At 44.9% G+C, this 23,441-nt stretch overlaps 1 protein-coding gene across 1 annotated transcript in view; it reads right to left on the reverse strand.

Annotated features, from left to right (window-relative positions):
- The window catches only part of EFCAB5 (EF-hand calcium binding domain 5), an 85,526-nt gene that overhangs the window by 16,409 nt on the left and 45,676 nt on the right, over positions 1-23,441 (reverse strand). Inside the window, exons 12-20 of the mRNA XM_030185679.1 lie at positions 23,338-23,430; positions 19,883-20,097; positions 16,914-17,070; positions 9,132-9,418; positions 7,577-7,749; positions 5,926-6,154; positions 2,972-3,124; positions 1,978-2,084; positions 867-1,120 (exon numbers count right to left, since the gene is read on the reverse strand). Of these exons, the coding sequence (XP_030041539.1) occupies positions 867-1,120; positions 1,978-2,084; positions 2,972-3,124; positions 5,926-6,154; positions 7,577-7,749; positions 9,132-9,418; positions 16,914-17,070; positions 19,883-20,097; positions 23,338-23,430 (1,668 nt within the window). The remainder of the gene's footprint in view (positions 1-866; positions 1,121-1,977; positions 2,085-2,971; positions 3,125-5,925; positions 6,155-7,576; positions 7,750-9,131; positions 9,419-16,913; positions 17,071-19,882; positions 20,098-23,337; positions 23,431-23,441) is intronic.

Raw genomic sequence — 23,441 nt, forward strand, 5'->3', positions numbered from 1 at the left:
CCTGCTCCTATAGGGAATGTGAATCTGTTATGCCCTACCAAGAAGCATCTTACGACCATCTCATGGGGGCCACCACAGAAAGCCAGGGAACTGGGCTACCCTTGGAGAGGAGAAGTAGCCTAGTGCAGTGAGCTGAGATCCTGGGGAACTGGGTTCAATTCCCACTACTTGTGACCCTGGGCAAGTCACTTTACCCTTTGTTGCCACAGGTACAAAAAAACAAAAAACAAAAAACAGATTGTGAGCCCAGTAGAGACAAAGAAAGTACCTGCATATACCCCTGGGTTCTATAAAGTGCGCCTAGAGATCTGTGCCGATTCTATAACAATGCGCATAACTTAATTGGCTTAACAAGTTAATGAGCGTTGATAAAGCTCTTAACAATCAACAATGAGCACTAATTGGCACCGATTAGAATTTACATGCACAACTCGCTAAGCGTATTCTGTAACAAAGTGCACCGAACTTCTAACGTGTGCAGGCAAAAATGGGCATTTCGTGGGTGTTCTGAAATTTACGCAAGTAGATGTAAAATTTGGCCCAGTGCGCGTAAATCTACATGCCAGGACTTACGCCACATTTTCATTGGTGTAAATGGATGCGCGTAGTTTTAGGCATTGAGATATCAACTAAGCCTATTCTATAATGCGCCAATTATAGAATATTTTTTGTCGGCACTGATTTCAGCGCCAATTTTGTAGGCGCCTCAATGCGTTCAGTGTTGCATACATCTATAAGCACTATAGAAATAATTAGTAGTAGTAGAAACAAGGTGAGTCCCTCATCTGTCATTCCTGATTTGCTTCTGCTAGGGGTCTGTGTTCTGTCCTCTGCACAAGCACACCAGGTCTCAACTTTGCACTGACCTAGAACAAAAGTTCTCTGGGTCTCCCCAGAAGATTCCTCCAGGATACCAGAGCAGGCTCCTTGCAGCATCTGGAGCATTTTCTGTAAGTCCAGCATCTCATGAGCTGGCAGTTCTCGACATTGTCCAGTGCTGATGTCAATTACCCCCAGAGCACGGCCCATCAGCTCTCGGAGCGGGACCACGATGTGCCGTTCTCCATATGCATCTGTTGTAATGGCCTCAGAGCTGTCAGCACACTTGAAAAGATAATCCCTGACAGAAAAAGGACCAAAGGTGTTAGAGGAGAAGGGTCCCAAGAACAGGCTGATTCTCACTTTGCACTAGTCCTTATTTACATAGCTACATTCCAGTCATATCCATCCCTGGCTCATGGTTTTAATTTAATGCATTAGGCCAGGAAAAGCAGACAGTAGATAAAAAGATGCACAAAAGAAAACAAAATGCACAGACTAAACAGAAAAAAAAAAAAATCAAATCAAATTAAAAATGCAATAATAAAACAAAAAAAAATTTTAAAACTTTTTGCCATAGTTGGAATGATAAGGAAACTCCCCCCGCATTACCACTTGTTGACAAATGTTTTGCTCAGTCTTGGTTTTTCAACGTACCCCCAGGGCATTGTAGGATTTATAGCCTCACTGCTACCAATTAAAATGGGTATCAGAAAGCCAGAGGTGGCCTAAAATCTCCCTGCAAGGATCTTGGTTGCTTGGCAGCTCTGTTTGGTTGGGTACTATCACCACACCTGTGGCCCTGAGGTCAGACAACAGTGCAGGGGTAGGCAACATTTATACCCAGAGGGCCACACAGAAAATTAACAAATGTGCCATAATTCACTGTTAACAAAACCAAAACTCAATGTGAAGACTGAATGAACATACATTATTACCATTAGACTTCTGTTTTTCCAAACAGTTGCTAACACTGACATCAAAACTCTGGTTATTGACATTTGTGTGGCCTGTTTTTTTGTGTATACTTCCCATGGTCTTGCAGGCCACAGGTTGCTCACCCTGCAGTGGGACATTTTCAAACATGCAGGCAGACTATAATCAGACCAAAGTGCTTAGGGAGGATTCAGAGAAGCACTAAAGCGTGAATCAGCAGACCTGAAGAGGTTATCCTTCCTGTGCAGGGTGGCAGGGGTCGGGTGGATTTCTGACATCCCCGTGTTATTATCTGTTGTCATCATTTTGCGCAAAATGTAGTCATCTGTCTGGAAAAACACATAAATAGGGAAAGTTCTGGGTTCAAATTCTGATTTTCCCACTAACATTTCTTGTGACCTTTATCTCTCGTTGCCCCAGGTCCTCCTTTAGATTGTAAGCTTCTCTGGGAAGGGACATATATTCTGCTTAGCCCCTAGAATAAACTGTCTCTCCTGTTCTTCCCAGTTTATGCAGAGATCCAGGATTTGGCCACAGGTGGATAAGTTTAGAGTTTGACAAGTGGGTGGTGAGGTAGTCGTTGGGCACAGCAATCAGACACAAGCAGTGAAGGGCTAGGCCTTAGGCAGGAGCAGAGAGTGAATGACAGAGTGATGGGCTAGTCAGGAGCAGATAGTTGAAAGCTGAGTCTTGATCTATGTACTAAATTGACATCATGCTGTTTAACAGCTGGTAGTTCATGTGGGAGGCCCTGTCAGAAAGAGCTAAAAATGAATGAGCCCCCAGGGAGATCGCCAGGGAAGGAAGTTCATCTAAATAGATCAGATCAATGCTGGCAGCCCCCCTATAGACTAAATAAAATTAGCACATGTTCCCCTGTCTGGAGTTAAATACATTTTTTTCCTGTTTGATTGTGATTCATTATCCACATTTGTGACAGCAGGCCTGTACCTGTAGACTGAATTATTTGACTAATTTTCATCTGGGTATGTGAATCCTTCTGCATACTTTTATTAGCCTTAATCTGATATGGAATGTAAGTGTGGATGTAATCTTGTGAATAGATCACAAATGAACAATCCCTCACTAGTACCAACACCCCACCCCACCCCCACTCCCACCACCTCCAGTAAATTGTCTCTCTCGCCCTCAAACTCTCTCTCGCCCTCAAACTCTCTCTCTCTCTCATCCAACCTGTACCCTCCATCTTCAATACCTTCTCCAGGCCAGGTTCCATCATGTAGGTAGTGACAGTGTGGATGTTGGGTGCTCGGTTACAGATCCAAGCCAGGGCGCTCGCCACCAGCTGTAGGATATTCTGACGGTTCCGGACATGATGGTAGGCCGTACTAAACACGTTGCAAACTCCCTAAGGAGAGAAAGAAAAATATCCCCAACAACATTAACAGAGGGTTCAGTTTCTGTGAAAGCTGGTGAAGGGAGGGCATGATTGATGGACTGGCCTTAAGAAGAAGGAGAGAGAGAACATCATTTGGTTGTCAGTGTGACTTTAGAGCAATGGTCTGTGATGAAGAGAATAGCATTAAAACCAACCTTCGCACAGAAAGATTACAGTAGACAAATCTTGTCAGAACTGCATGAACGTGCTCTTAATTTGAGAACTCTGGTGAAGCCACTGAAGACTCCATTAAAAAAGTGCGGGGTTCCACACTGGAGAGAGGCGACATGAAAAAGGGATCATCTCTGGAAGAGCTGTTTGTGAAAATAAGATAGCAAGACGCTCTGGCCTAGACACTGAAGGAACTGGTATTCATAAAGTGAGTGTAATATTTTAACTTTTAGACTCAATTTAGCTGACTTTTGTAGTGAAATACAACATATGAGAGAGGTTTGCTGCCAGTCCCAGTGAGGAAAACTCTGGGTGGAGTCTAGCTTTTCTTAGTTTTTTTTAAAGAACTGTCACTCAATTTTGAAAAAGAAATGACACGTTCGGGTTGATATTCGAAACAATTTAACCAGACAGAAATGGCTGCTGACTGGTTAAATAGTTTGTTCGGGGCTAACCGCTAATTTTCAATGGAGTTTAACTGGTTATCGCCGTTGAAAATTAGCGGTTAGGGCCTAAGTGAAAACTGGCTATTTTAGGGGCAGAGTCAGCACTGGGCTGGTTAAGCGTAGATATTCAGCACTTAACCAGCCAGGGTAACCACATAAATGGGACACATAAACCACAGTCCTATCTTACTAAATGTTTATTACTAACATTCTTCCACTACTCATGATGTATTGTAAGCCACTTTGACCCTGCAAAGAGGTGGGATAAGGTGGGATACAAATGCAACAAATAAAAAAATAAAATCTTTATGCAGTAACCCATAGCTGGTTAAGTTCTGAACATTTACATAACTGGCTTTGTGGTAACTGGCTCCACAAAAACTGGGTATTTAGTGCCAAAGTTCGGACATGGCCCCTCATTGAATATCCAGGAATAACATCAGCGGCAGTCAGAAAACGCTCACCACCCCATTATTCCTTTATGAAGTGTACATTTGGTTGCCCAGCTGGGACTTACTGGCATTAACAAGGCCAAAGAGGAGCTTTCTGGCCAAAGCTAAGAAGCATTACTTGCTTCATAGGGCGTCAGATATTGAATCCTACAAGAGAGTACGTATCCACAGCTTGACAGACAGGACATGCAGAATTCCTCCAGAGTTTGTTCACTCTGTTCTGACCAGAGGAAGGGAGTGCTCGTTCCCGAAAGCTAGTCAAGAAATGCATTAACTCAGTCAGATACAAAGGCACAACCTTATTTTGTTATTTATTAAGCATTAATTTTGCCCAGAGTTGTGCCCTAGAACAAGGACCTAGTGAGAATTGTATAAGTTAAGATGATGCTGTGGACTTGATTTCATTCCAGAGTTTGTGTGGCTGCTGGTTATTAGATTATACACTCTCTCTTCACATACATTAACTGAGGAGACCGCACTGAGAAGCTGCTCACACGCTAAAGAATGCACATGCCTTATATAACCATAGAATACCCAGTCAGTATTGTATGACCTAAGACCTCAGTCAAATCACAGTCAGGGTAAGATTCCCAACAGATAGGCAACTGCCTAGGTGCAGCTGCCCACCATCTGAAGACTACCCTTGTAACCAGTGGCATACCTAGCTTGGTTGCCACCTGGAGCAGAGCACCTCCCTCCTCCAGGCGCATCACCCTCCCCCCTTCTTCAGGCAGTATGGGGGGGGGTGCATTTAGCAGTCATAGAGCCAGTCTACATGCGCACAACTGTCGGCTCTTCCTGTCTCCTGCGCTGGAACAGGAAATTGATGTCAGAAGGAGAAGGGAACCAGCACAGCTGACTGTGGTTCTGCAACTTGCTCAATGCGCCTCCTTATTTCCTACACACAAGGTGGACTACACCCACCACCTTGCCTTAGTACACCACTGCCTGTAAGCAACTGTAAGTAATAACTCTGCAACAGGGCTACTGGCGCCAAGGTCTGATTCTCTTCTGCTCCTGTGTGTTGGGACCAGTGGCGTACCGAGGGATGGACGGTGGGAGTGGTCCGCCCCGGGTGCACGCCGTTGGAGGGGTGCAGAAAGCAGCCGCGCGGCTGTTGGCTCCGCTGGTTGCCTGCTCCCTCTGCCCCGGAACAGGTTACTCCCAGCAGGTAAGAATGCACCCGGGGGGTGTCGATGTGCCGGGGGGTGTCCTGCTGCACCCAGTGGGGGGGACAGACACCGCTGCACCCGGTGGGGGGAGGGTGCGCAGTGGCGATCTGCCCCGGGTGGCAGCCAGCCAAGGATCGTCACTGGCTGGGACCCAGTTATTGTATTAATGGGATAACCTGGTCCCGGCACCCAGGAGCAGAAGAGAGACAGACCAAGAGAGGAGCAGACATAGGAAGGTAGGAGGCAGAGAGGTGGTGGCGGCCCAAGTGGGGGAAGTTGGGGGCTGCAGCGGTGGCTGCAGTCTGATTGGGGGGGGGGGCTGGAGAAGAGAGGAACTAGCCAATAAGGAAATGGCAAGTGACTAGGGCCTGAAGCAAGACTAGGAAGGTCTCTCTGTGAGTAGGGGAAAGGAGTCACATGCAGAGAGTGTGACCTATGAGATAGCCAAGCAGGAAGTGACTGCTAGTCTGAAATACACACTGATAGTACTACAAACACAATACAAATACCCACACCCAGAACATACGTACCTGGTAAAAGCTGATCTCATGGGTCAAGAAGATGTTCCTTTCCTGAGGGTCACGCATGGTGTCAATGCTGAGCGTACCAAAAGTTCGGTTAATGGCATCCTGCAATGGCAGCACCAGAAGTGAGCCCTTCCTCTCCTCTGCCAGGCGCTCCGTGTTCCAGAAGTGGATGTTTCCATGGTACTGAACTCGGGGAGCATGAATGGGCTTCCCCTCATCGACTGCGGTGAAACTGTGACATTCAGAAGAATGCAGTGACTTATAGTGATGCCAGAAAAATATCAACTGTTGGCAAATGTTAGCGGTAGTGTTGGGCGGACAGCGAGCTGCCCAGTGCTGACTGAATATTGGCCAGAGTGTGCTTACTATTCAAATAGTGAATTCCATTACTCAATAATGTATAGAATGGAGCACCTTTATATATATATATTTATTTAGTTTTTTTTATTTTATTTTACTAGAACTTGATATACTGCCACTCAAAGTAAACACATCGCACTATTCCCCAGATTCTATATATGGCTCTTGAGGGCAGGTGCCCAATTTGCGCTTGCAGTTTAATTAAGTAACAAGTCAATTATCACCAATAATTGAATGCTAGTGATCAATTATTGACGTTACTTGGGAGCAATTTGGATTTGTGCGCACATCGTGCTGCCCGTTATTCTGGAAAGATGTGCATGCAAATCTTTTAGCGCATAACTGAAAAGGAGGTGTGGCCATGGGAGGGGCATGGGTAGGTCAGGGAAATTCACTAAAGATGCATCACAGTGTTATAGAATTCCAGGGATCTGCGCCTAATTCACGCGTGAAGATTTACACTAGGTTTCAGGTGGTGTGAATCTTGGGTGCAGATCTGTAAATGGCGCCCAAGTTGGAGCGCTGTTTATAGAATAGCGTTCGGTGCCCAAATTTGAGCGCCATTTACAGAATGTAGTCCTTTATGTGCAACAACGTGCACTCTTGATGATACAGAAAAACTGCTGCCCATCTCATCTTCCGCCAGGATCGCTTTACTCATACTACCCCTCTCCTCAAGACCCTTCACTGGCTCCCTATCCGTTTTCACATCCTGTTCAAACTTCTTCTACTAACCTATAAATGTATTCACTCTGCTGCTCCCCAGTATCTCTCCACACTCGTCCTTCCCTACACCCCTTCCCGTGCACTCCACTCCATGGATAAATCCTTCTTATCTGTTCCCTTCTCCACTACTGCCAACTCCAGACTTCGTGCCTTTTGTCTCGCTGCACCCTACGCCTGGAATAAATTTCCTGAGCCACCTTTAAATCTAGACTGAAAGCCCACCTCTTTAACATTGCTTTTGACTCGTAACCACTCGCCTCCACCTACCCTCTCTTCCTTCCCGTTCACATTAATTGATTTGATTTGCTTACTTTATTTATTTTTTGTCTATTAGATTGTAAGCTCTTTGAGCAGGGACTGTCTTTCTTCCATGTTTGTGCAGCGCTGCGTATGCCTTGTAGCGCTATAGAAATGCTAAATAGTAGTAGTAGTAGTAGTAGTAATTTTTCCTCTCTTTTTACTTAAAAATAACATGAAAAATTCCCATATGATTTCAAACAAATGCGCGGCTCTCCAAAATATAGGAGCTGTGGAATAAATGGACAGTAGTTAACCAGGTTTTATTTACCTCAGTCCTTGCATGTCTCTGCGAAGAATTTTATTCAAGACATACGGGGCATCCTCACTTGTGCAGGCCACATATCGCAGCCAGACCTCTGCCTTTTCATCCTCCTGTGGGTCCTTCTCCAGCAGGGCAATGCTGGCACTGATTCTCTTGTTGTTTCCATGGGCTTCAGCATCCTAAGCAGAGAAATCCTGCTGTTACTAAGAAGGATTTGTCCCTCAGCAGCAGCCAGCAGAGCACACAGAAACACTGACTTCTGCACTAAGGCCATGCCAACAACTCCAGACAAGATATCCCTCTGCTATTAGTAATTGATCTTGAGCAGAGCTTCTTGAACTAGTCCTTGGGTCACACCCAGCCAGTCAGATTGTCAGGCTATGAGCAATGAATATCCATGAGATAAATTTGCATTTGTTACCTCCATTGTATGCAAATCTATCTCGTGTATATTCATTGTGGGTATCCTGAAAACCTGACTGGCAGTGGTGGGGTATGTCCCAAGGACTGGGTTGAGAACCCCTGATCTAGAAAAGCAAACAAACCCACATTCTATGTAGACAATCCTGTATTCAGGAGTGGGTGGGGAGGGGGACAGAGCTCCCAGGTACTTCTCCAGATATGTAGAACCTCCATACATTTTTTATACCAGGGAACACTTCACCTTTAGATGCTTGTTCTGTCTGATACAAAAGCTGAGCCTATGAAACATCAGTTTACAGCACATTGGAAGGCAGCTGTTCCACCCACTGCCTCTTCCTCCTCTGTCCATCATCATGGAACCTGCCTGAGTTTCATTCACTATTTGTACAGATCAGTGGCAGAATGAAAACAAGTGAAGACTAATTCGTGGGCAGCCACCCATGACACAGTTTTAGTGTGGAGCTACTCTCAGATATTTGTGGCTCTCAGATGCTTCTGAAGCTCCTGCTAATCCTGGTGATACCTGTAGAGAATGAAGTGTGGGGTGGAGACTCCAGCCCATGAACACAGGCACTAGCTCAGTTGATGGAATTGGTACTTCAGCAATATTGAGCAAAATCCTTCAGTGGTTGCTAGTTGATGCTGGGTTGAGCTACCCCAGTCATTCCAAAAGTTCAGCTGCTGGAGCCATGCATGCCACAGAAGATAAGGAGGTGGTTTTGGCACAGCCTAATGCAGGGGCATAGATAGAACTTAATTTTGGAGCGGCCCAGAGGTGGACTGAAGAGAAACAAGCATTTTCTCTTCCCCCCCCCCCCAGCAGCGCATCATACCTTTGCTGGCGGAGATGCTCAAGCTCCACCAGCCAAAGAGATTCACTGCTGGAGTCCCCGCCCATAATGCTTGAGTAGCGAGGAAGCCAGCATGCATGTACAGAAGTGCCCGCATTAGTGGATGGAGCATCCTGCTGACTTCCTGCTTCTCAGCAAGGCGGCCTGAGTCCAAATTTTGTGTATGTGTGTGTGTGTGGGGGGGGGGGGGGACCAAGTCCTCAAGACTCCCCTGTGATTACACCACTGGTTGATGGATAGTGCACAGGATGACCCAGAGGGGGGAGAGTCTCAGCTGCATAACACACCTTGCTCAATGCATGGAAGACTGCCCGATACACAGGCTCCAGGTTCCCTGCACTGTTCTCAGCCGCTTGCAGGATTTGCTGCAGCCACTTCCTGCGTGCCGACCCCCGCAGGCACTCTGTCTGTGACTGCTCTGTAGTCGATGTCAAGTATTCCACCAGCTTCTCGAACACCAACTCTTTGTTACCCGGGAGCTCTTTGATAATGGATTCAATGTAGTTTTGGAAGGTCTTGGCAGATAATCTCAGTCCCTCACTCTGACCCAGGGGAAATGTCAGATCATTTCGTCCTAAGTGGATACAGAAAAGCAAAGAATGTCTAACTATCTGGTGACAGAAAACAACCTCAACTCTTAAGTCTCCTGGGATTCTGAATTCTAGGTATCGTTCATAGTAACCTTCATGTATCAAACCATAGTACCCTCCCTTTACTGAGTAGTGGTGTGACTAAAATGGAGATATTATTTGCTGCTCTCAGAGGCTCTCCGGATAAGAGTCAGAGAATACAAAACTTGCTGTGATTTTTTTTTTTGTGGCAAACTCATGGTTATATAATTACTTTTGCATACCATGTAAAATGAGTTTATCTTGTTGGGCAGACTGGATGGACCGTACAGGTCTCTATCTGCCATCATTTACTATGTTACTGTTACTTAGGATTTGATAAGGCCAATATTCAAAAGCACTTAAGCGGCTGGTGCTAACCTCATAAATTCCTCAGGGCTGAACAAGTAATTTTGGAGGTATAATTCATTATAGAGGCATATTTTCAAAGCACTTAGCCTTCCAAAGTTCCATAGAAACCTATGGAACTTTGGAAGGCTAAGTGCTTTGAAAATATGCCTCTATACGTCCCAAATTATCCATCCAGAAAGGGGGCAGGATTTAGGGCATTTCAGGACAGCACACTACAGGCAGAATTAGCCCCTCACCATATCCGGGCACCGGAACTGAAGATCTGGGGCTAATTTCAAAAGGGTTGGCCCACCCTCCCTCTCCCCTAGTCCTGATCCCCCTCTCTCCACACTCTCCACTATGGAGAGGGATTAGGGGACTCAGATCTGGCGGGGGGGGGGGGGGCGAGTTTGGGGGATTGGAGGGTTGATGCTGAAGGGATTGGGGGAGATCAGAAACTTCATGGGGTGGGGAGGACCTAAGTGAGGAGGATTGGGAGGATCAGAAAAAGGGGGCAATCAAATGCGGAGGGGAAGGCATGGGGCGATCGGAATAGGGAGGGTTGCAGATGAATATGGAGGAATCAGGGGGAGCCCAGAAAGAGGTGGAGGGACATCAGATCAGCAACCCAGAAGTAATGTGGGTGCTGACCAGTATTCAGTGCAGGCACCTGCATAGTTAAGTAGCCATAGTTAGGACTGCATTTTAGGTGGTTCCGTCTGCCCAATTAGCTATGCAGGCACAAGTAGTAAATACTGCAGTACCTGGTTAAGAGCTGCTGAATGTGGGCATTCCTTGAATATCATGCACTATCTGCATTCCTTCATTGCCACTTTCCAGGATGCTAAGCAGGTGGGAGTCCATGCCACCCTCCCCTCTGAGTCAGCTTATGAGTCTGTGAGCACTCAAACCCATAAAGAAAGGAGAGCAGGCTATGGATGTACTGTTTTGTCTAGCGACTCTGCTGCTCCTTCATGTTTTAGAAACTGTGCCCTTCTACTTTAGACTGGTATGGTGGCAGGGAGGTTGGACATGGAATGTAGGCTGGGGGAGAGAGCAAGGAGAGGGGAAGTGTCTGAAATTATAAGTAAAAGAGTAAATACAAAAGAGCCTAATATTCAAAATTTGTTTGATATAATTCTGCTATGTTTATTTTTTGAGATAAGCTGTATATTACGACTGTTTTTATGTTTGTAACCCACTTTGAACCTGGAAAGGGATTTTGCGGGATATAAAACCCCAGTAGCATAGCACAGCAATGGATTTATGCTCCTAAATTGGCCTCTTTTAAAATTTACTTGGACTGTCTAAAGTTACACTCAAAATTTCACTTATTTCTTATTAAAAAGTAGGTGGCAACAGGGACAGATTTAGAGTGAGGGAAAATGGTTAGCAGTTTAGCACCGATTTTCAGCACTAGGCTTATAAATTTAAGCAAATGAAAGGCAAGCCTAAATTTATGTGTAGCATTTAAGCTCCTAAACTAAGATGAATTTTCAGCTGAAAACAGCACACACACTTAGGAGCTTAGGCAGCTAACTTCAAATGTCCACTACATGGGAGTGGAGGAGTGGCCAAAGCACCTGTCTTGACACCCAGAGGTGCGTGGTTCAAATGCCACTGCTGCTTCTTGTAATCTTAGGCAAGTCATTTAATCCTCCATCGCCACAGGTACAAACTTAGATTGTGAGCCCTCAGGGCTCCTGAAAAAGGTGTGAGCAAAATTCAAACAAAAATAAATACATCAAAACAGTGAGAATAAAAGTTACTGCTTTTTATCATCAATTCCCTCATCAGTTACCCCCAAATCCTATAAACTCGCAAGCATTACTTTCTGCTTAGCACACAAAGCTATGCAAACAAGTTATAGAATAGTGTCAATTATATGCATAACTTTAATTGGCATTAACAATTTTTAATTAGTGTTAATTGGCACTAACTTGCAGTTGCGTGTATAACTGCCCTTAGTCTGTATTCTATAAATAGTGTACAAAATTCATAGTATGCAACGGCAAAGGGGGGGGGGGGGTGGACCTGGGAGAGGCATGAGCGAGTTGGGGCAGTGCCTAGCATTCATGCCTATGGGTTCTAGAATACTCACACTTAACTATCAGCACTTAGGCACAAGCATTTACACCAGCTTGTGCTTAAAGTAGGGTGCATAGTATTCTCTAATAGCATGTACACGCATAGTTGCTGATATAGAATTCACTTTTAGCACTAGTCATCCCAGTGCCTCACTTTAAATTGGTACTGGGACTTCAGGAAGCAAAGAAGGGAGACAGTTTCCCTAGAAACGGAGCTTTGCTTTCATGACAGGCACTTGGTTCCTGCTGATTCCTGGTGATGCCTCTCCATAGCCTGATCTCCCTTTTAAACTTTGAGACTCTTCTGCTGTCAGGTGCCTGGGAACCGAGCTCTTGGCCTGTTTGTGACCATAGTCTGTCACAGACACCCATCACCCTCCTATCTTGTTCTCCACCAACCAACTCTGCAGTGAACCCCATGTTAGAGAAAAATAGAGAGAAATAGGGGGAGTAGAGAAGTCGCACAGAGAGGAAGAGGGAGAAGAAAAAGCATAAAAATGAAATAAAAGGGATAAAAAAAATGAAATCTAGAAAGGAAAGAACAAACAACAGCCAAAAAAAATTCTGCTGATATATACACTTGAATAAAGGAGGAATATTTTATTTTTAAAAACAATTCACAACTTTTCAATATAAAGCTGACTGAATAGTAAACATTATAAAGCTGTGTGTAAATGCACTGCTGAATTTTCTAACCCTTACTAGAGAATGAATGTGAGGGAGGCAGAAAAAAGTGCGGTGGTGGTGCTGCCTTAACCATGACATCCTCTGCAGAAGCCATAGTACAATTACTATAAGTGGACACTAGAGGGCACTCTTGCACAATCTGCAAACCCCTAGATTTGTGTAGTGATTAAGGACACACACAAATACATACAAGAGGTACACAGACAACTCTCAGTCAATACATACTACCCACACAGGATTATACAAAACAGTTGAAAAATCTTATCAAAATACTTCCTAAGCAAGTACAACCACAGCTAAAGAAACTGATACCAAACCATCCTTCTGTGGGCACATTCTACATGTTACCTAAAATCCATAAACCTGGAAACTCTGGCAGACCAATCATATCCGGTATTGGCACACTCACAGAGGAAATATCTGGACTTATAGAGGGGATTCTTAAACCCTTGGGGGGGGGGATTCTATATATGGCGCCTAAAAAATCTGTGCGTAAAATATTTCCACCTAAGCATATTCTATAAGTGGTGCCTAGATTTAGGCGCAGAATAAACAAGATGTGTAGATGGAATCTCAACACCTAAAACTACACTCATCCATTTACACCAACAAAAACATGGCATAAATCCCAGTGAGTAGATTTAGGCGCACTGAGCCATGTTCTATAATTATGCACGTAAATTTTAGAACACCCATGAAATGTCCATTTTCCTGCCTATAACCACACCCCTTTATGCCTGCACGCATTAAAATTTAGGCACAGTGCATTACAGAATACACTTAATAATTTGTGCATATCAATTCTAATTATTGTCAAATAGTGCTCATTGTTGCTTGTTAAGTGCTGTTAACAACGCTGATTGGCTTGTTAAGCCAATTAAGTTACATGCTTGGATTTCAGCGCACTATATAGAATCCGGGGGTGAGTTCACAAAACAAACAGCTTCATACAAGACATCACAGACTTTCTGAACAAATTGGAAAACATTGAGCAGCTACCACCAGGTACCCTTCTGGTCACAATGGATGTAGAATCACTATACAGCAATATTCCCCGTGCATGTGATAAATTCCTTAAAACATACACACTGGACCACCAATACACACCGGAAACTATTATAAAATTAATAAAATTCATTCTAACTCACAACTACCTCCATTTCAATAATGATATTTATCTGCAAATCATAGGCACTGCGATGGGTACCAGGATGGCACCCCAATATGCTAACCTCTTCATGGAAGAACTGGAAGAGACATTTTCATATCAAACTAAACCTCTAAAATACTACTGGCATATTGATGACATTTTAATGATTTGGACTGAGGGAGAAGAGACTCTCAGTTTTACAGTTCTTTCATTGCATACCATCCCTCAATCAAATTCAAAATTGATTACTGCACAGGAAAATCAACTTAGTAGACACCACAGTCTCCATCCACAATGGCTATATAAAAATACCTATATAGAAGAAACTGACTGACAGATGCGGCTACCTCCACAATTCACCTATAAAAAAATCCATTATATACAGCCAAGTCACACAATACCACTGCATCTGCTCTGACCCAAGAGACAAACACCTCAAAATCCTGACTGAATCATTCAAACAAAAATAATCTCCAAGAAGATTGCCTCTTCCCTCAAAACACTCAGAGAACACCTATTACAGTACAAAGAAAGGAAAACCACAGAGAGGTTACCCCTTGTAGTAACATATATAACATAGTAGATGACGGCAGAAAAAGACCTGCACAGTCCATCCAGTCTGCCCAAGAAATGTGCCACTTTTTTGTGTATACCTTACCTTGATTTGTACCTGTCTTTTTCAGGGCACAGACCGTACAAGTCTGCCCAGCACTATCCCCACCTCCCACCATCGGCTCTGGCACAGACCGTATAAGTCTGCCCAGCACTATCCCCGCCTCCCACTACTGGCTGTAAAAGCTGAGACAAATCATAAAAGATCTACTGCCACTACTCCAGGAGGATGAAATACTGAAAGCGATATTCCCAGCTCCACCTATGCTGACCTTCCGGCAACCACCTAATCTGAAACAAAAATGAGTGAAAACAAAACTCCCAGTAGAAACTGAAAAAGAGAACAGTGCACGTCGTTGCCCATTACCGCTGGGAACGCCCCCCCCCCCCCCCCCCCCGGTAGAAAATAGACATTTATTTTCTACCTCGGGAAACAGCGTGCACCAACTTCAAAACTACAACAGGGTGCTCGCGCTACCCCTGTGGTAGTGCCGATTTGGCCCTACTGCTGCTTAGTAAAAGGGCCCCTTTATGCGGTAACCCATATCACACTTAACAGGCCCGACATTGAATTTCTGGCTTTAACGTTGGTGATGGTTAGCAAAATGCTGATCATTGCCGGCTGAATATCAGGCCCCAAATTTATAATAGCAGTAAAAGGAGTGGGAAAATGACCGTGGATTCCAGAGATGAATCGGAGAGCCTGATTTTCTTAAAAGAAAATGTATTGATAAAAAAGACTCAACATGGCACCATGTTTCAGCCAATGGCCTGCCTCAGGAGTCTTTTGATGGAATTTCTCTAATCTCTTATAGCAAAAAACGTAGAATAGAGGTCTTGAAAAAGACCGTATGATCACGTTCCACATCAAAATCTGCTCTGGTTGCGTGAACCAATGCAACAAACGGAAAAAAAAAAAAAGTAAGTCTTTTTTTATCAATAAATTTTCTTTTAAGAATTTCAGGCTCTCCGACTCATCTCTGGAATCCACGGTCATTTTCCCACTCCTTTTACTGCTGTTCCATCTGGTGGGATTTCAGAGTTATCCACTTTGGTGGATTTTTTTCTGGACCCAAATTTATAACAACAGTCCTGTATGTCTCCCACTTTGGAACCAATGTAGTAAGCTGCAGCATCCTTTAGCACAGCAGTTTAACTCCTACGTTAATCTTACTCCAGATACAGTAAGAATTTTTACAATAGAAAAATCAGCAGTAAAGGATCGTATGGCGGGCAGGTAGAAAGCTGAATTTTAAACTGCTCCTGATCAGGGCCGGTCCTAGGGTCTCTGGCATCCCCCTGCAGACTATGAGTTGGCGCCCGCGCGCCCTCCCTCCGGCACCCGCGTGCCCCCGCCCCCACAGCACCTCCTTTCTCTCTTCTCCCACCCTGCCCCTGTCCAGCGATTCTCCTTCGCCCCCATCCCCCGCCACCCTTGGTGCTTTAAATCTTTAATTTACCTATGTTCCAGCAGCCGCATCATTTGAAAGCCTTGCCCCGTCTCTAGCCTTCCCTCCCTTCTTGAGTTCGTTCTGCAGTCCCGCCCTCGAGGAAATGATGTCAGAAGGCGGGACTGCGGAACGAACTCACAAAGGGAGGGAAGGCTAGAGACAGGGCAGGGCTTTCAAATGATGCAGCTGCTGGAACTGAGGTAAATTAAAGATTTAAAGCACCAAGGGCGGCGCGGTATGGCGGCGCAGCACCGCAGCGCCGCCCTTGAAGGCAGACGCCCCCCTGCGGCGCTTACCCCACTTACTGGGTTTGATCGGCCCTGCTCCTGATGTAAAAATTGTCTTAAATTTTAGTGGAGTTTTTTTTCTTGCCTCATAGCGTTTAATTTTAATTCCAGCTCAGGGCCATTGCACAAACACAGATGTAGAATAACAGGTGTTTTTGCTATCGTCTTTCATTCTGGCTGCTCTTCAAAGAGGAATTGCCCAGATTGTTTCTTTTTGAAAATTACCCACAGAGACAAATAGGACTAGATTCTATAGATCATGCCAAGAAAATTGGCGCAAAAACAAAATACGCCTAGGCGTATTTTATAAAGTATGCCTAAATTTAGGTGCACTTTATAGAATAAGCCTAAATTTCCACACGGTTTCTAGAATACGCTGAGTGCCCGCCCACCTGACTAAAGTTAGCCACGGGCAGTTACGTCAAGTAAAACTTGGTGTAAATGCTGATGTCTAAATTAGGCGTGGACCCGGTGTATTCTAGAACAACTCGCATAGATTCTAGAAATGCCCATGACCCTCTCATTCCACACTCATGGCTACACCCCTTTTCAACTATGTGACTAAGAAGTTACACGCAGTATGTTACAGAATATGCTTAGACAGTTGTAAGTGTAAATTCTAATTAATGCCAATTAATGCCAATTAATGTCAATTGTTTGTTAAGTGGTAATTATTGGCACTGATTGGCTTGTTAACTAATTAAGTTGCATGTGCTAATCCAGAATATGACTGGATTTGCATGTGTAACTTAGGTTGAACTATTTAGAATCCGGGGGAAAATATGCAGTAACAGTACTTTACAACTAGGCAAGTTACTCAAAATGGCTACACTCACCTTTCATTATTGCATCCTTCTCTGCACCCTCCTTGTACTTCAGAAGCTGGGCCTCAAGCTCATTCAAGTCCACAGAACCAGAGCCCTCATTATCCAGCTTCTGGAACAGTGCAGCTAACACCAGTTTCCTGCGGGCCAGGAGAGTCGTATTTTGAACCTAAGATAGGATTGCAAGGAAAGAAGAACAACAATCGGACCCAAACCAGCAATCCCAGTTCTTATCAATCTTTTCGTTGCTGTGACCCCATAATCACAGTCAAATAAAATTGTGGGCCCCCATCGGAGGTGTAGCATGGAGAGTTCAATCAGGTTGTGACCCCAAATATGCTTTTTGTGATCCTATTTGAGGTCCTGACCCTGTGAGCTATCCCTTGGGAGATGTGTTAGATCTTACACGTTCCTCCCATTTCCACTCTCACACGCTGTGATGGAGTCTCACTCTTTCCTCTCATCACTGGCTTCTTAGACTGGTCTCACATACTCTTCCCATCATTGGCCTCACACTCTATGACAGAGTCTCTCTCCTGTCATCACTCACTTCACACAGTGTAATGGAGCCTCTCTCTCTCCTCCCATTACTGTGAAGGAGCCTCTCTCCCATCTCCCATCACTGAATTCACACACTGTGATGGAGCCTCTCTATCTTTCCCCTTCACTGGCCTCACACTGTGATGGAGCCTCTCTCCCATCTCCCATCACTGAATTCACACACTGTGATGGAGCCTCTCTATCTCTTCCCATCACTAGCCTCACACTGTGAAGGAGCTTCTCTCCCATCACTGAATTCACACACTGTGATGGAGCCTCTCTATCTCTTCCCATCACTAGTCTCACACTGTGAAGGAACATCTCTCAAATCTCCCATCACTGAATTCATACACTGTGATAGAGCCTCTCTTTCTCTTCCCATCACTAGTCTCACATTGTGAAGGAACATCTCTCCCATCTCCCATCACTGAATTCATACACTGTGATGGAGCCTCTCTATCTCTTCCTATCACTAGCCTCACACTGTGAAGGAGCTTCTCTCCCATCTCCCATCACTAAATTCACACACTGTGATGGAGCCTCTCTATCTTTTCCCCTTCACTGGCCTCACACTGTGAAGGAGCCTCTCTCCCATCTCCCATCACTGAATTCACACACTGTGATGGAGCCAATCTATCTTTTCCCCTTCACTGGCCTCATACTGTGAAGGAGCCTCTCTCCCATCTCTCATCACTGGATTCACACACTGTGATGCAGCCTCTCCATCTCTTCCCATCATTAGTCTCACACTGTGAAGGAGCCTCTCTCCCATCTCCCATCACTGAATTCACACACTGTGATAGAGTATCTTTTCCCCTTCATTGGCCTCACACTGTGAAGGAGCCTCTCTCCCATCTCCCATCAATGAATTCACACACTGTGATGGAGTCTCTCTCTCTTTTCCTATCACTACTCCCTTCATATACAGACGGAGTCTCTCTTTTCTTTCTCCCATCACAGACCTCACAAACTGTGATAGAGCCTCTCACCCTCCTCCTGCCACTGGCCTCACTTAGCAGTGATGCTGCATAATCCAGTAGAACAAAAGTCCTTTATTTCCTGATTTCATTCAAGAAAGTAGCTAATTTGTTTTACCAGGCTACAAGTTTCTGCTTTAGCTGTAGTCGAAGCAAAGAATCTAAGGCCTAGTTTGTCTGAGATATTTGGCCTGACCTGCAGGCCGATGCTCAAAACGTAACGCCAGTGCTAGAGGCGATTCGCACTGGTGTTATGAGCACAGAATGCTCAGAGGGCTCTAGCGTAGGAGACAATGTGCACACCAAAGATTAGCGCAAAAGGCATGCAGATGTAGTCAAATGGATATTAATGAGGTCATTTCCAATTTCTTCCCAGTGCTCAGAGAGCAGCGCATGTAACAAAGCCGCCCTTGCCACTGAAAACCTAACACCAGCTCACAGCGGGCATTAGGGTGTTTGGAAGAGAGGATTTCTTACTATTCTTTCTTTTTAAAATCTACCAATGTTGATTTCTGTTGGAAGAGGAAGAAAGCCCGTGCAAGCCTGTAAGCACCAGTGCTAAGAAATAAATGTGCGCGAGTTCGAGCAAACCTGTAACTGAAAGCACATGTTGGCGCCCATCCAAGTAAACATTTTTGTTGAAAAGTTTATATTTAAAGGCGCAGAAAACAGGCACTAATGTGCGCTTCATTTTCGGGTTTGCCTGGCACCAGGGGCGTAGCCAGACTTCGGCGGGAGGGGGGTCCAGAGCCCGAGGTGAGGGGGCACATTTTAGCCCCCCCCCGATGCCGCCAACCCCCCACCATTGCCGACACCCCCCCTGCCATTGCCAACCCCTCCATCGCCGCCGCCACCACCACCACCACCAACTTTGACCCCCCCCGACGCCGACCCTCTCGACCCCCCTCCCACCGCCAACCCTCCCCCGCCATCGCCTACCTTTGCTGGCAGGGGACCCCAACCCCCGCCAGCCGAGGTCCTCTTCTTCCTTCGTTCTGTACGTGCAGGACGTCAGACTCAGAAACAGAACGAAGGAAGAAGAGGACCTCGGCTGGCGGGGGTTGGGGTCCCCCGCCAGCAAAGGTAGGCGACGGCGGGTTGGCAGCGGGGGGGGGGGGTGGTCGAGAGGGTCATCAGCAGGGGGGGGTCCAAGGCCAAATCTACGGGGGCCCAGGCCCCCGTGGCCCCACGTAGCTACACCACTGCCTGGCACATGCGCACAAGAGCTGAGTCTACTGCAAAGCACTTCCACACATGTGCCAAGCACGTTTCCCCCCCCCCTCGCTTTCACTTTTACAGCACCCATATAATTTAAATGCCATTTCCTTTGAGCACTGGCAAGCTAGTTTTCTGCGCTGTTCCAGTGGTCTGGGGTTCTGCATTGTTGGCTTTACCACGGGAGTTCTGAGCATCGGCCTGCTGCTGTACAATCCCTCTTCTATTTACAAAGACCACAGCACCTACTTTTTCTTGATGATAGTGCCTTTCCTCTGCTGTTTCCTCATAGTTGCTTTTAATGTAGGTTACAAGCTTCTCCACCGCGGGCAGGGAGGCCCTTTCCCCGACAAAAGACTCCATGAGTTGCAGGAACTGGGGAAGGTTTACCATACTCCTATTGAAGGCGCTTGCTGCACGAGAGGGACCTTGAGAGTCAAGGTCCGTGATAAATGGCTGCAAATCTGGATATGAAACAGAACATTGATGTGATCTGAGGAGCCAAACAGGCAGAAGTAGCAGACACAACTGTAGGAGACTTGCTGTAGAATGTGATAAATTCAGACTTAATCCTTTTACTTTATCCCCCAGTGCCCTCTCTTCTTCTTAGCAGCAGCTTCAGGACCCTAACATTTTTGTAGATCCTCAATATTCATTCCTAATCCACAAAGGCTGCCAGCAAGTTTTCAGGAGGATATCCCTATTGAATATGCATGAAAGAAATTTGCATGCCTACTACCTCCAACGTAAGCAAATTTCTCTGAAACATATTCATTATTTCTTCCTATTGAGTATCCCAATTCCAATCTAGTTACACTATTTGATATCCTAATATGAAGTAACTACTCTTAAATCTTTCAATATTCTCAATTTCCTTTATTACAAATCAAATCTTAAAATATGTCTTAAAACATATGAACATATAAATTTTAATTCACCTTCCCACATTATTTTTGCACTCTCCCACTCTCTCTTCACTCGTACACATTCATCTTTCTTCATACTTACACAATCATTCCTAATATTAAAATATACACTTTTCTCCTCTATGAGAAGTGATGGTGCTTACAATGGCAAATTGTTCTATCCCCTTATAAACCACTCATAATCCTCACTGCATGTGCCTAGCAAAGTTGATAAATTGCCAATAGAATTAATATACTTTCCATATTTGTTCCAATCCAAATGTTTGAATAGCCATCAAACGTCTCAAGTCCTCCAATGTATTTCAGGTATTACATCGCCAGCCTTCTCCACATATATTCTTATCCAGTAACCATCAAGTTCTTCATCCGTAGAGAAAAAGATCTCATCTACAAAAAGCCTCATGTGCAGTATAGCATCTCTTTCACGCACGCTATTCCTTTCCCAGCTCCCGTCTTAGTCAATTCTTTTTGTCTTTCATATCTGACGTCAAACCCTACACATTCACCGTGTTTCACTCTAGGGGGTATATTTACTAAGGTGCATTAGCATTTTTAACACGCCTGTAAATTTAAGGCGCATTAAACGCTAACTCGCCTATACATTTCTATGGGCGTGTTAGCGTTTAAAACATGTAAACCATTTATGCGCATTAAAAACGCTTACTCGCTCATAGTAAACCTAGCCCTAGGCGTCTTCAGGGGTTTTAACTATCATATGCAAAAATAACACTGAAAGAGAACTGTATAAATCATTATAACTATACCCCCAACCCTTACAAAATTTCCATGCACCAACATACCTGGTATATTTCCAAATGTTTACTGACTCTATAAACAGAGCAGACCGCAAACCAGTACAGGGAACAATGGCACCCTGCTCCCGACAATGCCGGAACATGCGTCCTAAAACTGCCCCCTATCCTTTAAATAGTTATTTTTGCATATGATAGTTAAAACCCCTGAAGACGCCTACAGCGAAACACAGTGACTATGTAGGATTTGACGCAAGATATGAAACACGGAAAGAATTGACTAAGAAGATGGGAACTGGGAAAGGAAGAACGTGCGTGAAAGAGATGCTATACTGCAAATGAGACTTTTTGTATACGAGATCTTTTTCTCTACGGATGAAGGACTTGATGGTTACTGGATAAGTCTATACAGAGAAGGCTGGTGACGTAATACCTGAAATACACTGGAGGATTTAAGATGTTTGATGGTTATTCAAATATTAAACATTTGGATTGGAACATGTATGGAGAGTATATTAATTCTATTGAAAATTTATCAGCTTTGCTAGACACATGCAGTGAGGATTATGAATGTTTATAATATAGAACAAAGGGGATAGAACAATTTGTCCATGTAAGCACCATCACCTCGTACAGGAGGAAAGTATATATTTTAATATTAGAAATGAATGTGTAAGTACGAAGAGAGATGAATGTTTATGAATGAAGAGAGAGTGAGAGAGTGCAAAAATAATGTGGGAAGGTGAATTAAAATTTACGTGTTGATACGTTTCAGGACATATTTTAAGATTTGATTTGTAATAAAGGAAATTGAGAATATTGAAAGATTTAAGAGTAGTTACTTCGTATTAGGACACGTGGAGGGGCATTATCGAATGGGGATGGCCATCTCTAAGGGCACCCATCTCTAAGGACAGTGCCGCGAAGGGGCGGTGCAACCCGTATTATCAAAACAAGATGGACGTCCATCTTTCGTTTCGATAATACGGCTGGGGATGCCCAAATCTTGACATTTAGGTCGAACTTAGAGATGGTCGTCCTGGGGTTTCGGCGATAATGGAAACCAAAGATGTCTATCTCAAAAACGTCCAAATCCAAGCCCTTTGGTTGTGGGAGGAGCCAGCATTTGTAGTTCACTGTTCCCCCTCACATGCCAGGACACCAACCCTAGGGGGCACTGCAGTGGACTTCTCAAATTGCTCCCAGGTGCATAGCTCCATTACCTTGGGTGCTGAGCCCCCCCAACCCCCCCCCCCCAGGTCCGCCTGCTTGAAGTACACTGCACCCACTACAACTGCTCCAGGTACCTGTATACTGCTGCAATGGACGAGTATGGCATTTGAGGCTGGCATAGAGGCTGGCAAAAAAGTATTTTAAACATTTTTTATGGTGGGAGGGGGTTAGTGACCACTGGGGGAGTAAGAGGAGGTCATCCCCAATCCCCTCTGGTAGTCATTTGGTCAGTTCAGGCACTTTTTTGAGGCTTTGTCGTGAAAACAAATGGACCAAGTAAAGTCGGCCAAGTGCTGGTCAGGGACGCCCATCTTTTTTCTATTATCAGCCGAGGACGACCATCTCCTAATCACGCCCCAGTCCCGCCTTCGCTACCCTGCCGACACGTCCCTGTGAACTTTGGTCATCCCCGCGATGGAAAGCAGTCAAGGGTGTCCAAAAATCGGCTTTCGATTATGCCGATTTGGATGACCTTGTGAGAAGGACGCCCATCTCCCGATTTGTGTCGAAAGATGGGCGTCCTTCTCTTTCGAAAATAAGCGTGATATTCATTGGGGCTATCCTGAGAACATGGCCCACTGGCAACTCTCAAGAAATGAATACTACTGTCATTGATGGTCACCATTCACCTCCATCCCATGTACAAGATGGAGAAACTCAGCCAGACACAAAGGTCACTATCCAACCATAAGTCTCCGCCAGGGCACATTGTAGACTGTGCCCAGGACTGAAATACAACAGGCTGTGGCTCATTTTCACCGTGTTCAGGTGATATATTATAAAAATGTAGTACCTCTGAATTTGGAGGTGATTATGTTCCATTCATCCTGGTTTTTTTGCCCATAGGAGGTGTATTTGAGTGCAAGGTCAGAGGTCAGCAGGTCACCTTCAACAAAC

This window comes from Microcaecilia unicolor, chromosome 13 (genome assembly GCF_901765095.1).
Source record: "Microcaecilia unicolor chromosome 13, aMicUni1.1, whole genome shotgun sequence".
Classification (NCBI taxonomy): domain Eukaryota; kingdom Metazoa; phylum Chordata; class Amphibia; order Gymnophiona; family Siphonopidae; genus Microcaecilia; species Microcaecilia unicolor.